This window comes from Phaethon lepturus, unplaced genomic scaffold (assembly GCF_000687285.1).
Source record: "Phaethon lepturus isolate BGI_N335 unplaced genomic scaffold, ASM68728v1 Scaffold56230, whole genome shotgun sequence".
Lineage (NCBI taxonomy): Eukaryota > Metazoa > Chordata > Aves > Phaethontiformes > Phaethontidae > Phaethon > Phaethon lepturus.
The window spans coordinates 1-13,939 of NW_010512292.1; the positions used below are offsets into that span (position 1 = coordinate 1).

Sequence of the window (13,939 nt, forward strand, 5' to 3'; positions counted from 1 at the left end):
GTGGTACTTACTTGCTAGCTGGGGCTAAACCACGACACTGGGCTAGGCTTAACCCCTTTTTCTCCTCTGCCCCTCCTTTTCCATCTCACCCTACCCCCACCAAAAAAAGTCTCTGCTTTCAGAATCTAAAAAAATACATTAAATAGTATACAGTATTATAGAAAAAAAGTATGCAAGATTAAAAAAAAGTATTGTTACTATTATTTTATATGCAGGGAAGAGAGATGGATTCAGAATATGTGGCAGCCAGCAGTGCTTCCTAGTCCCCAAAGCCAAGTATAGACTTGATCCTAACTTAATGTTGAGACTGGGAATGTGCCTCTTTTCTTGATCTTTTCCACTCTGCCCAACCCAGGAGATATGTTTTTTGAGCTAAAAGGAATGTGACAGTCTCCCTGCTTCAGATAACTAGTTCCTAAGGGAATGCTGCAAAGTGTATCTGCCCTGTTGTTCAGATGCAACAGAAATAAAACTTAAGGACACACAAAGTCTGTGACAATGTTGGAGACTGAACATGGTTCTCTTCAATCTCACTCCAGTACTTCAACCGCATGGCAAACTTTCCTACAGTAAAAGTTGTATACACCCATGGATGCAAGAGACCAGTGGGAACTTATTTTTATTGATAGCCCATCTCCAGAGGGTACCCTACTAAATACCGCAGAGAAATACTTGTTCATACCACAGCTCACAAACATATCCTTGAATTTTTTTTCTGAAATACTTTTTTTTCAAGCGTCAAAGCCTTATATGCAACTGTGTCCCATACAAAGAGAAAATGTAAGTATATGCAAAGGACAATGAGCAAAGAACAGTATATATGGGCCTAACATCAATTAAATCACTTCTTGGGAAAAGACATGGATATCATGTCAGAATTTGATCTTGACAGTAGACCTACCAAAACCCAAGATGCTATAAAAAAGCTTTACATTATGTTCCAAAGACACCTTGAAGGCTGCTATAATAAACACATTTGTTTTGTTTGATTATCAGTGGCACAGATGCTATTCAATCCCTCATAGGGCCATCACTCTCAGGAGAGAGCTGGCACATGGAGCCTGCACTAATACAGTCCACCATTTCAGCAGCACATGTATTAGCCCGCTTCAGCTTTGCATTAAGGCAATCAAATGATTTAAAAGTCAGATGTTGGCATAGGTAAGAATGGCCCGAAGTGTGGGTTAAGTGACAAGATGACTGTTGGCACCTGAAGGAAGATGTCCTTGAATTGCTTTTATATTCCTGACTCTTAAATCACTGCATCAATTTCAAAGCACATACAGCTATGTCCATGCTTGTATATGTGTACAGTCTGGAGCTTGGGTTAATCAAGTGAAAAAAAAAGGCATGGATTTCGGGCTGTAAAGGCCAGAACCTGGTAATTTCTTTGAAGAATTCCATCCGTTGTTTGAAGCTGGGGGGGGTCAAACAACTGGCAACCCCCTAATCTGGAAAATGTATTAATACTACAAAAGAGACGGCAACAAACATTGCTTGTGTGGTTTTGTTTGTTTGGTTTTTTTAATCACCTGCTTATTGGGGACGGATAAACTGACTAGATTCAGAGGTGATGCCATCTTAAAGCTTCTTTAGTACCAGTCTGTGAATGCAAACGAAACCTAGAGATTTCTGTAAATCTCAGCCAATGAGATTTCAATGCTTTCAGTCCTGATTTACTGATGTCCCTTACTAGTATTAAGTAAACAATTTTTTATGGAGAGACTCCCCTAGTCACACAACATTAAAAGCAAATGATTTTTAGTTTCTCATTTTCAAGAACATTACTTAATTATGACAAAGAGCAAGCTCCCTAGAAAGGCACTGCTAGTCCTTAAATGCCATTTTTAAAGTTCAGCACAAGATAATTAACAGACTGAAAATGTCAGCAAAAGATGAGACCAAGATGGTTATGTATTTCAAGAGTTTCTAAGTAACCACAGGAGTTACATCTTATCTCAGTGTATGCAGTCCTGCGGATAACTTGAAACATTGTTATTTGCAAGTTTAGAACCTATTACTGAAGTGTGAAGACATGTATCTGAGAAACCAAAACTATGAAATATTTTTTAAAAAAGATAATTGTAGACCATAGCATGGCTATATAAGACATAATGTAAAGCACAACAAAATTTCAGTGAACAACTGTTGTTCACTATTGGCAACAGATTAGATTGTAGATGGGAAGAATACACATACTATATTTAAAATATGACCATTTCAAAATATTTTACTGAAATTGGCATACAAAAGATTTTGAAGGCTATTTCTCAATTGGTTATTTCTAAATATTCATTAAAATGTAGTGGTTCATTTCCAAAAATCTCCACCATACAGTTACATACATTACGAGCCTTTTGTTTTTCTAATCATTGCTTCCATCATATCCCACTGCTCTTTGGTAACCTAGTAAAAGAAAAGAGCATTTTATTCGAATTACATAAAATAGTTACACATCTGAGTATTTGTTTGAATGTAAAATAGCAAGCAAGGAATTTAATACCTTCTTCAAATCATTGAATTCTCCTGCCATAGAAACATATTCTCCACCATCCATTCTAATAACCTAGAAAAAGCATAAGCAGTGTATTTACTAATAGTGGGTTTTCTGTAGCATTCCCTTGTTATGAGGTGTGAAAGTAATTTCTATTGATTTGAATCAGAAAAACCCATGTTCAAAATAATGTAATTCAGTAACTTTTAAAAGTTCTTTTTAAAGGTACTAACTACCATGTATTACAAATTAAAAGGGTAATAATGCTTGTAAAGAATTTCAAAGTAACAGTTTTTGTCTCATTTCTGAAACTGAGGCTTTAAAAAATATCACCAAAACACAGACCACCATCAGGTTAATTGTATAAACAAGATCAGCTAAAACTTACTGCTCCATTAACCCAGCTTGCATAGTCACTGCAGAAATAGGCAGCAAGATTTGCAATTTCTTCTACAGTTCCCAGACGGCCACAGGGAATCCTCTCAATAATTTTCTTCTCAAATGTGCCTGTTGGGTCAAGACGGCTAAAAGCACCCTGAGAAATAAGGGAAACATATGGGGAAAAAAAAAGTTATAACTATACCTGAAATTAAAATCCAACAAAGATTTGACTCTGCATAAACAATATGGAGGTTTACATTTGTAAGTAAACTGTCTATAGCATCTTTGTCAGTAGGATGAAAAAGTAGGGAACAGAAAATGGAATTTATCTCTGTTGCACAGATATGCATCTACTGAGGGTAATAAGATGGAATTTAACATGTTTAGGATAGTCACCCACTGTCTATCTATGAAAAACAAAAGGGGTTAATAATCTTTGTTTCCCAAACATCCTTGATAAACATTTGAGGAAATAAGCAAGATGCAAAATTGCTGCATGGACAGGGGGGAGGAACAAGGAGAGAAGAGGAGCAGCAAAGTGACAGAAAAATTATACACAACACAGAGTTTTAAGTAAAGCTGAAAAGAACAAAAAAGAAAAATCAAGTTTGGTTAAATTGCACCGATGGCTAGAACTCAGCTAAGTCACTGGAAGTTTTAGTATTTGAATAACTTATAATGGCATGGGAAACAGAAGAGGTTTTTTGTTCTTCCTTGCTCCTCCACACGGAAACAACCCTCTCAGGCAAAATCAGAAATGTATTAGTAACATTTATGTTAAGTTACTGAAGTTATGAGTGTTAAAGCACACTAATTTATGTAATCATGGCCGCACACACACCATTTAAGTCTTCTATTGCCACGCCAGAAAGCCTCGATTTTGCAATATGCTGTTTTAAGTAAAGCCGACCTGCCTTTTTATGCTTTCAGGGAAATTTTAACTTGGAACCAGTATAAACAATGTAGTACTTTATTAAGAACACACAGTACCTCGAGTGGGATATATGCTATTAGTTTAAACCAGAAACATTATCAAGAGTTAGCAATATTGACATTTAAAGCAGTTAACTTGCCAAAAATTATGAGAATCTATGCATCAAAGTGATCTTGCCATATGATATAGTAGATGCCAAAAGTTTATATGCATTGAAAAAGGAACAGGAGACTAATGGGAGAAAAAAAATCCATCAAGGTGATTACAATATGAAGAGATATTAACTGTGTCAAACTCCCTGGGCCATACACTGCCAGAGGCTGGAGACATAAAGAAGAAACGTCATTAAATGTTTTTCTTCTACTCTTGCCTAAAAATCCACCAGATACAAGGCCTGGCGGACTTCTGGTCTGATCCTGCAATGTTGTTTCAACATTCTTACAACCCTGCTGATACCGCCACTTACCTTTCTATACAGTCAAAGAAAGGTAAAACTGAGTTGTCCAATGAGGCATCTAATACTGACAAGAGGAAAAAAGGAGGAAAAAAGGAAAAAAAAAAAAAAAAAAAAGGAGAAAAGAAGCAACCCTGCACCCCTACCCTCAAAACAGCAGCAAAACCAACTGTGAAACATTTTACAGGTAGCTGTAATACCATTATTAGGTGTTACTGCTCATAATTGTAGTATTTTGATTCAATGTGAAACAAATCCTTCTCTCTCCTCTTGCAGGACTACTCTTTTTTTCCTCCTGTTCCAGCTGGTCTGGATTACTTCCTTCAAACCTTTCAGTCCTCCTTCTCACTCATATCAAAGCTTCACATGTCTTTGCTGACAGTTGTATTCTTTCTAGTTTTGTGATTTTCAACAAAACTAGTGAGATCCTGTTCTCATATACCTAAAAGAAAGTCTGAAATTTTGGAATTGATGAGATGTTTTGTTTAAAAATTAGGAGTTCAAGCAGAATAAGCACTTGTACTCCATCAAGTGTAAGAATTCACTTCACTTTACAAACTCGGTACGTACAGTTGGTAAGAATCGACATTAAATATTTTGACACATCATTTCTTTGAAGCACTAAAAAAAGGTCTCATTTATATCAGTGTAGTAGAAGGGGCAGTGGCAGGTTTCAGAAGTTCAAGAAATTCTATTTTACAAAAGAATTATTGAGAGGTGGTGTGTTCAATATTCCAGCACAGTCTTGACTACCAAGGAAATCATACTTGAATTTAACAGTTACAGAAAAGATTAGACATCTTAATGTTAAGTCTGTACTACAAAGCGTTCAAGGCTGTGTTTCGCTTCATGCTATGTACCTTTGTTTTTATTGGACCTGGTTGAATCACATTGAATCTCATGCCATATTTACCCCATTCAGCCGCAAGAGACCTAAAAATTCATTAACAGAATGCATCAATATTTTAAACACAGTATTTTAATAATGCTATTAATAAAAAAAATTTAAAACTTAATTGAATGTGTAAATACTATCATTTTCCTGAAACAGGCATTTCTACGTAAGGGGTTTTTTTGTTCTGAAAAACATTTCAGAGGCGGAAAAAAAAAAATCATTCACAGAGGAATATTGCTTTAATAGATGCATCATAGATAAAGCAGCATTAAGAAGCAATTCTTTCTCCCTCACAAATCATACAGATGATTCTGGCACCTAAACTCCTTGACAAACAACTGTTAGGACAGCATCTTTCTATGGTAATTTCGACTATGCCACAAGTATACATTGCTAACATCTTCAACATAGCTCTCACATTAGATGTTTTGAAATAACACAAAACAGAGGTTACATTCTAAAATGGGACCAGTAAAATAATTTGGGTTTATGGCAACATTTTCTCTGCATAAGCAGTACTTCAGATATATCATCTACTATGATGAATAAACTAGCTGGGTCATAAGTCTCTGAAAAGTACACACTTCAGTTACAGCTCTATAGAACAGAAATCAAGACCATCACTCATTCCCTCATTTTTTTTCTGATAAAGAATTCTAGTTACTAACAGGCTGCCAAACTATTCAATTCCTTCTGACAAAGTGCAGAGGAGGATCTATTTGCTATGAAGGACTGCCGTATAGAATAATGACAGAAAACCTTTTATTTGCTGAATAACATGGATATGTCACATGATACTGTTCTGAATTAAGTATAACTGCAAGACCTTAATTCAAAATAGTGATAGGAAACACATTTCTTTATGAAACTAGAAAGGTGAAGCAACAGTATAGTCCACTCAAATACAAGCACATCTTTTCCCAAGACAAGAGAAAGTGGAACGCACTATAGAACTTGAACAGTTCCCCTAATAGCTGTCTTTAAGTGCTGATTTGCCTATGAGAACACAAGAGAACCTGATTATTGAAACTCTGTAATTGAAACTTTAGAACTTGCTATTGCCAAAAGAAGTAGTTCCATTTGTCCTTATCTCGTCCTTGGGATAAAATTCATCACAATAATAGCAGTTAATACTTCCTCCTGTAAGAAGCTGTCAGTGTACTATTTTCTTGCTAAGATACTGGAGGCTGGAAGGTTCTCTTATGATACAATGGAATAGGAGGCCTACACCAACTAATTCCATTTTTATAGATCAATTATCCTATCTCGAGGATGTGAAAAGCAGAACACACATTTTGCTACAATACTCACTTGCTCATTGCTTCTACACCAGCTTTGGCAGAGGCGCTTGGCAACACAAATCCTGAACCACTCTCTGCATAAATTGTTGTAATAGCCAGGAACGCTGCTCCTGAAGTTGAAAAAACATTTGAAAAATAACCCCACACCAAACAAACAAAAAATGCACGAAGATCTAACTCGGAACTTAAGGTAAAAAGAAACATCAGTGGTACAGAAGTTTGCAGCTCAAGTGTTAGGGGTGCCATTTCACTCTGGGTTGCAAAACGGTATTTGAAAAATCTCGCCTTAGAAGCTTTGCTTTCAAGCTTTTTTACTTCAGTTCCCTCTTTTCCATGAATGATAAGATTTGTTCCACCTAAGTGTAAATAGCTGTTGATGAGTTAACCTGCATAACTTTTTCCCCATTATTATCACAACAAACTTTACAATAAAAAGATCACTCGATTTTATATGTTATATTTTATAACAGATTTAGCAAAAAATATTATGGAAAATAACAGAAACTGAAACTGTTTAATCTTTCTTTTGTAGAAGCCAGCAAATTCTAACTGTCTGATCAATGACTAGCATGAACTTATTGTAACTGGGAAATGGAGGACAAGGCATGACAGATCACTACTTACGCCACAGTAACTAAAATAACTTGTTCTACTTAGTGCATTTTAAAAATAATTTAATTAGAATAGCTACCCAAGGGGTATTTCTAAAACAATATGTTACTGATAGAATGTATGTGACAATGAAATAGATACTCAGTTAAAACATTACAGTAATGTTACACAGGAGAAACTAAAGAGAACCACAAAGAAGCACTGACAGAAATGCCAGCAGATATCCAGAAACCATGGACCCTATTTATAAAGAAGCAGTATACAGTGAGAGACTTTGAAAAGAAAAATCAACACAGGCAAAAACACACAGAACAACTCTGCAGTTATCTAGAGCTGACTGTTAATTATACATTTTGCAGAATTAAACCATAGAATTTTTAAAATTCAGGTCAAATAGAGGTGAGTTGGGTGAACTTAACACAGAAGCAAGAATGACTGATAAATTTACAGCTCTAAAGTTTAAAGTACACTTCCGTTCATTCAAAATTTTTATTTCTAAAGCCTATATTCATAAAATGGACAATATCTAACCAATTAACTCCTCTCATTTTGTAAAATTTAATGCATAAATAAATAAGGCACTAGCAGATTACAAATCCCTTTAAATGCCAGTACAAACTTAAGAGTCTAAAAGCAGAGCAGAGCACTTTTATTATTTACTAAATTAGGTTTAATGTAGGTCATGCTGCAGATCTAAAGGATATGCCAGTGTTCTACTGACTGTCAGATGTATAGCAAGCTCACAAACTGTTCTAAAATATTTGCATGGGATAGCATCTCTGTCACTTCAGAAACTAAAGTCCCTGCTCAAACTTAAAAAAACAAGCAAATAAAAAGAAAATTAAGCTGGAGCATGAGAGGACAAACAGGTACACTTGATTTACTTGCCAAACCACGTCTTAAAGAAATAATTACCTAAAGTGTCTTATGTACAGATGAAATCCCCTAAAAAGAAGGCATGCAAGTAACAGCAAAGAAATTCACATGTTTTGGAAACTTAGAAGTGAAAGGAGGAGAGACAACATAAGGGTGAATGATTTCCAGATATGGCTATTTGAGGGTGGAAGCAAGGAAAGCAGTTTATCATGCAACAGCAGCAGAGACAAAGGCATTTTTAAAGCTGCATTTATTGTATTAAAACTCCAAGGCAGCCTAGAACTAAGAATTACACGTGGAAAAATAAAACCTAATACTGATTCCGATTTTGAATTTCTTTTTCAAATTATCTCAAAGGTAGTATTCTCTAGTGCTATTAGTCAAATACCACAGCTGTGAACTTTCTTTATTTAAGTGTAGGAAGAAAATTCAAAGTGATATCATGACTTGCTGTTCATTTAAATAAATGCCATATGTTCAGTTACTCAATGAAACCAACACAGATAAGAAGACTCAAAAGAAATAACAGCATATGTTTTAAACAAAGCCTTATTTTTTATATTTTAAAAATATTTTACAACTAGCACAAACCCTGCAATCAGATTTTTATATTCAACCTCATGGCCTCTAGGTCCAATTTTAAGGGCAGATTATACAATGAAGTAATTGCTAGCCAGTTCTACTGTGTGATATTTAAGCACAGCTTTACTCAAAATGAAGTTTTTTTCTAGAAAAGATCTAAGAATGTTAAAAACTGTGTTTCTCTTCAAACTTTCAAAACTGGTTATCATAACAGTAAGGCAAGGAAAGCAAGTAATAATATTATGTCACAAGGCTTAGTTACCATTTATCTTAAGATACCTTTTTTTACTTTAATGAGCTCCTTTGCGATTTCCAGAGTTACAAAAGCAGTACCATTAAGCACAATATCAGTTATCGTTTTCCATGCATTAGCAGAAAGTCGTTCAGAAGGGGAGATAAAGTTTCCAGCTGCGTTGTTTATCACAACCTGAAACACATGAAGGAAAACCAACACGTGAAGGAAAACCTAAGAGTTAACTAAAAATAACTCTTCCTGAGAGAAAAGCAAAGAATTTACAAGGAACTTAGCGTTTCCAGGTAGAAAAGTGAAAATATCCTCATCAAAGGATATATGGGGCAAGGGAGGAGAAAGAGACAGAGAAAATTACCCATCAGAAATTTTAACATCTGCAGCATAGATATGTATCAGTAACAGAAAATGAGCTGTATTTCCAAACTGCTGTAGTTACTAGTCTAGTACTGAGGAACTTTAAGTGTAGAGGGTGACTTAAGTCGCTACTTTCCACAGTGTCTCAAGCGCATCCTGAAAGAAAAGTTTGTCCCCACTAAGTTCCAAGGTCACACACCATATTTAACATAATGAATGCATGGGAATAAAAGCAAAAGAAGTTCAGGGAACCTGATGACTAAAGCTGACTGTGGCATAAGAAGAAGTCTAATCAGTCATGACAAAGGGAGTATCATAATATAGTGAACTGTAAGCAACTACTACAAAACTTCTTTAGAATAGACATATATCCATCCCTTTTCGTCAAAACAATCCATATGACAAAAGAATGATTGGTTTCAATTGGGAGTAACAGTCTTGTGGACAGAAAGAACAGAACAAAGCTAGAAGGAATAGGATACTCCTATTAACTTGTATCTTTGAGATCTCACATGCACAGTGTCAGTGACACCCAGGCTTTGCAGTATTCATAAACATACATGTCATGTCTGTCACCAAGAGAAAAACTAGACAAGAAGAACTGACTATTCAATTTACTCTGCATTCTCTCTTAAACACACAGAATATGTGAAATTAAAGATAAAGGAAATGCTTGTAAAGAACAAGTCATGGGAAGTATTTATTCAGAAAATTACTGGTATACTAAAAATGTAATATATAGGAAGAAGTCTCCTCCCTCTCTGCACACACTTAAAAGCTGGAGATCATGATGTGCTTTGGCCAAGAACTTCAGTAACTAGTAGTCAAAATAATATCCAGAGCATCTTGTCTACAAATCAGGACAGTGGGTTGCCGTATTTTATAGCACTGTTATAGCATACAGCTGTGAGAAATAGTTTCTTCACTTCTTACCACAATTAGAATTCAGTAGGTTCTCTTCCACATCTATAGGAAGCTATCAGTGAACAGAAAATGTCTACAATACACATATGACAGTTTTAAACCTACAGTAAACAGTTTTAAATCTCACTGACTAGCCTTTACATTGATGTTAATATCCTCATCACATTTTCTATCAGCTAGCAGCATATGAATTGTTTCTCTCACGATGAAATCAGAATTTGGCACCTATCACTGTTCAGACTCCACCACACTAGCCTTTTCAAAGCAACAGTCTGACTTAAAGAGCTCTGTGTTTTGTGCCAAACTATTAAAAAACAGATGCTTAGCTTCACTGAAGATTTTTTTTTTCACGATGAGAACTCAGTTTTCAAGTTGGAACCTTCTTTGTGTATTTTAATAAGTTAAGCAAGCACCAAAGAAGGCATTTATCATTACTTCCCTTTCTAATTTGTGAGATATTCTGTTAATAATCAACAGGTGTAATTCGGTACCAACACAAGTAAATCACCTTTTCAGGAGGATTTAAGGGCAATATTCTGTTCACTTAATTAATTCAAAGAATACCATCATAAATGTCCCAGTGTTTACAAAGAAAATGTTATTCCTTAGAGTAAGGTCAACACCACACTGTCTCTTTGGCTATTAAGTATTTTAAGAACCCCAGGAACAGAGTAACCAGTCTAACTGTGAAGATTAGCTTTATCTTGAAACACTGTTACTTTTCGTCTGGTGTGTCTTTACATATCATAGTCATTTTCTTCATACCTACTATGCAAAGTATTTTCAGTAATAAAGACTGAAGTTCTCTCCTTTCACTAGAATACTTACATCAGGATGCCCTGCCACTTGGATTATTTCAGCAACAGCATTCTTAACAGAAACTGGATCTCTCACATCACACTGGATGGCATGAACCTATATAATATCAGAAAGGCAGCCGTAAGACTTCAAAACTGTATCACTCAAATTAAACAAGCCCACAGAAGCACATAAATGCATAAAAAGCCTATAATCATTTAAAGTATCACAACTAACATATTCACAATTCTGTAAAAATTTACCTTATTCCCTGTTTTAGAAGAAATTTCTTCTGCTGCTCCTTTCAAAACATCGAGCTTCCTAGAAGTAAGTATACAACATCACTAAATTTCAGTTAAATGCAATTACAATTCAGATCAATAAAATCTGGTTATTTTTTCTGAGCAAATATGAGCTACAACTTAAAACATGTGCACGCATGTGCGTGTTGCTGATTTTCATTAAAATTGAGTCTTAAGATAAAAACTAAGTTTAATCACTAACTTTCTGGAAGAAAACTTTAAATCTAAGTAATTTCTAGTTAGTGCTACTTCAAAGCAACTCAGAAATGAGTAAGAGACTTCAAAGCAACTCAGAAATCAGTAAGAGACTATCTTAAGCTAATCAAATGTGATAAGCTAGAAAAAGTATTTTCATTCTGAGTACATAATCATAACAAACAGCTTTAGCTACTACTCTACTAGTATTTTAGAAGGGACTTACATATTCAGATTTAAAATTAAGTATCTAAACCACTGTTTGGACAAATGTCACAACATTTTTGTTTATTTTTATTAAAAATTAGGTTGTTTTTCTAGTCTTTAGTGCTACTTAAAGGAACTGCTGAAAGATCATCCTCATTAAGGGAAAATCAGGGCTGTTTTTAAAGTTGTAAGAATTATGCAGAATGGCTTTAATTCTTTCTTGCAGTTCAAAACTGTATCAAGAACACCTGCAAGATGGCCATTTCAATTTTTTGTTCTCATTTAGGCTTTAGTTAAATTTATGTCTAATATTCTGTGTTTATTTTGCTATCGCATTTCATGGAAATGCATTTAGTTTATTTCTTCCTACTGCTGGTTACACCAGTAGAAATCTGTAAATGGATCTGCAAGTTTCTGGTATTTACAATATGACATTATAATTTAAAAGTGTACTGAAATAGAGCAAACAGAATACATTTATCCAGTTTATGAAGAAGAAAGCAAGATCCGTTATGAAGAAGAAAACAGATCCATTCAGCATTCAGTACTAAATTAAAGCTCTAAAACATCTTCATTAATATTTACCGGCTTGCTATAACACACTTGGCACCTAAACTGGACAAAGTTGTTGTCATGCCTTTTCCAATCCCGGTACCCCCACCAGTTATAAAGGCCACTTTCCCTTGAAAGGTATTTGGTGGCAACATCACTTTTTGAAGAGGTGAAAAGAATGCAGCTTGGGGTGCATTGCTGTCTTGATGCAGCACATTTGGTCCACGGCTGAAAAACTGAAAAAGAGGAAAGTTAATTTTTTCTCATTTCTTTATACAGGACTGTTACATAAGATTAAATATTCTTACGGTAGTGGAGGTAACAACCATAACTGCCTTACTATAAACTGAATGCAAGAATTATTAGATTGTATTATACTAAAACGCACAGATCTTCACATAAATGCTCATACTAGACTAGGAAAGCACCTGAGCTATTTTCAGACATTCAATTTCAACTAGAGAACTATTGAAAAAAATATTTTAATCATGTTTTTTTGTTAGTTATTCTTATGTCTGTCACTTTCACTGAAGTGTGGAAAAATAGTGGAAAACTATTACCAAGTAATTACAGATACCCAGCAGGATCTGAGTTTCAGATTCTCATAGATACACCGTACTTTATGCGTAAAGAGTTTAGCCCTAACAAATCCATGTGATTCTGAGATTACATATCTATGTATTTACAAACTCAAAAGCTTCAGTAGTAGCTTCAAGGCTTTGATCCTTTACTACTGTAGTGGACGAAACACTGTTCTTTACCAGAGAACAGGGCAGAATCAAAATCCATGAGCGTTGTCCCAATCACTACCGGAGCTGCTATGCAGGGAGAGAGAAAGGCTCCCTCTGGAGAAATTCAGCTCATGGCAGAGACTGCAAATCCAGACAGCATTTGGCCTCCCTCTTCCTCCAGCATAAGGAGATAACCAGAGGTAAGCCCCACACAGCACTGCCTTTTCTGTGACCAGGGGCTCTGTCAGTGACGGACACAGCCTGCTCCTCTTGCTCACCATTACTGAAACCCCACAAGCAGCTTTCCTCCTGCTTGGGGGAGGAAGAGGAGAGAGCAGGCCACAGCAGTGGCAGGCAAGAAGACTGCACCAAAATGAATAAAGTAACGATATCAAGCAGCCAGTAAAGTTGGTATAATTCAGCAATCTTTTAATGAGACAGCTACTGTCTTGTTACTAGCTTGCACAGGGGGCTTCCATGACAGGATTCACTCAATTTAATAATTCCATTTAAGGTCAAGGTTTTAAATTAAACCTCAGGTATAAATAGCTATAAAGAAGCCACTAAATAGCTTTAAAAGAAAAAAAAACAAAACATGAACAAAACAAAAAACAACCCTCACCCGGGGGGTAGAAGTGAATCATGACATTACTGCAGAAGGCCCTCTCAGAAGCATACACGCAGTCAATGGCAAGAAGGACTAAGCCTGGGCAGAACTCACTAGAAATGGCCTCCAGCAACACCTATACGAATCAGCCATCTCACTGCCTGGACGGCAACATTCAAACCATTCACCTAAATGGCACCGCACAACTTCCCCATAGGGACTAAAGGGCGATAGCGATGCCTCCGCAGCCCATACTGAAATGGGAGAGAAACGGGAACTGCCTTGCGGCGGGGCCGGGGGCCACGTCCAGGGGAGCAGAGGCCGCACCTCTCTCTGCGAACAGGGACCCGCCCTGCCCTCTGACGGGAAAAAGGCGCCCGGGCAGCCCCGGGGGAGGCGGTGGCGGAGCACCCCCGAGGCGCTGGCCGACTGCCCTCGTTCCCACCAGAGCAGAGAGCGTCTTACCCTCCCGGTGCCGGAGAAGGAA

At 36.3% G+C, this 13,939-nt stretch overlaps 1 protein-coding gene across 1 annotated transcript; it reads right to left on the reverse strand.

Annotated features, from left to right (window-relative positions):
- Positions 1–2,213: 2,213 nt before the first annotated feature.
- On the reverse strand, positions 2,214–13,924 carry DECR1 (2,4-dienoyl CoA reductase 1, mitochondrial). Its single transcript, XM_010286219.1, has 10 exons — positions 13,918–13,924; positions 12,148–12,350; positions 11,122–11,179; positions 10,889–10,975; positions 8,809–8,956; positions 6,470–6,569; positions 5,124–5,196; positions 2,883–3,029; positions 2,504–2,566; positions 2,214–2,406 (listed from the first exon to the last, which is right to left on the reverse strand). Exons 2-10 carry the CDS (start codon positions 12,267–12,269, stop codon positions 2,347–2,349), a joined length of 858 nt encoding a protein of 285 aa, XP_010284521.1. The 5' UTR covers positions 12,270–12,350; positions 13,918–13,924; the 3' UTR covers positions 2,214–2,346.
- Between the last annotated feature and the right edge of the window lie 15 nt (positions 13,925–13,939).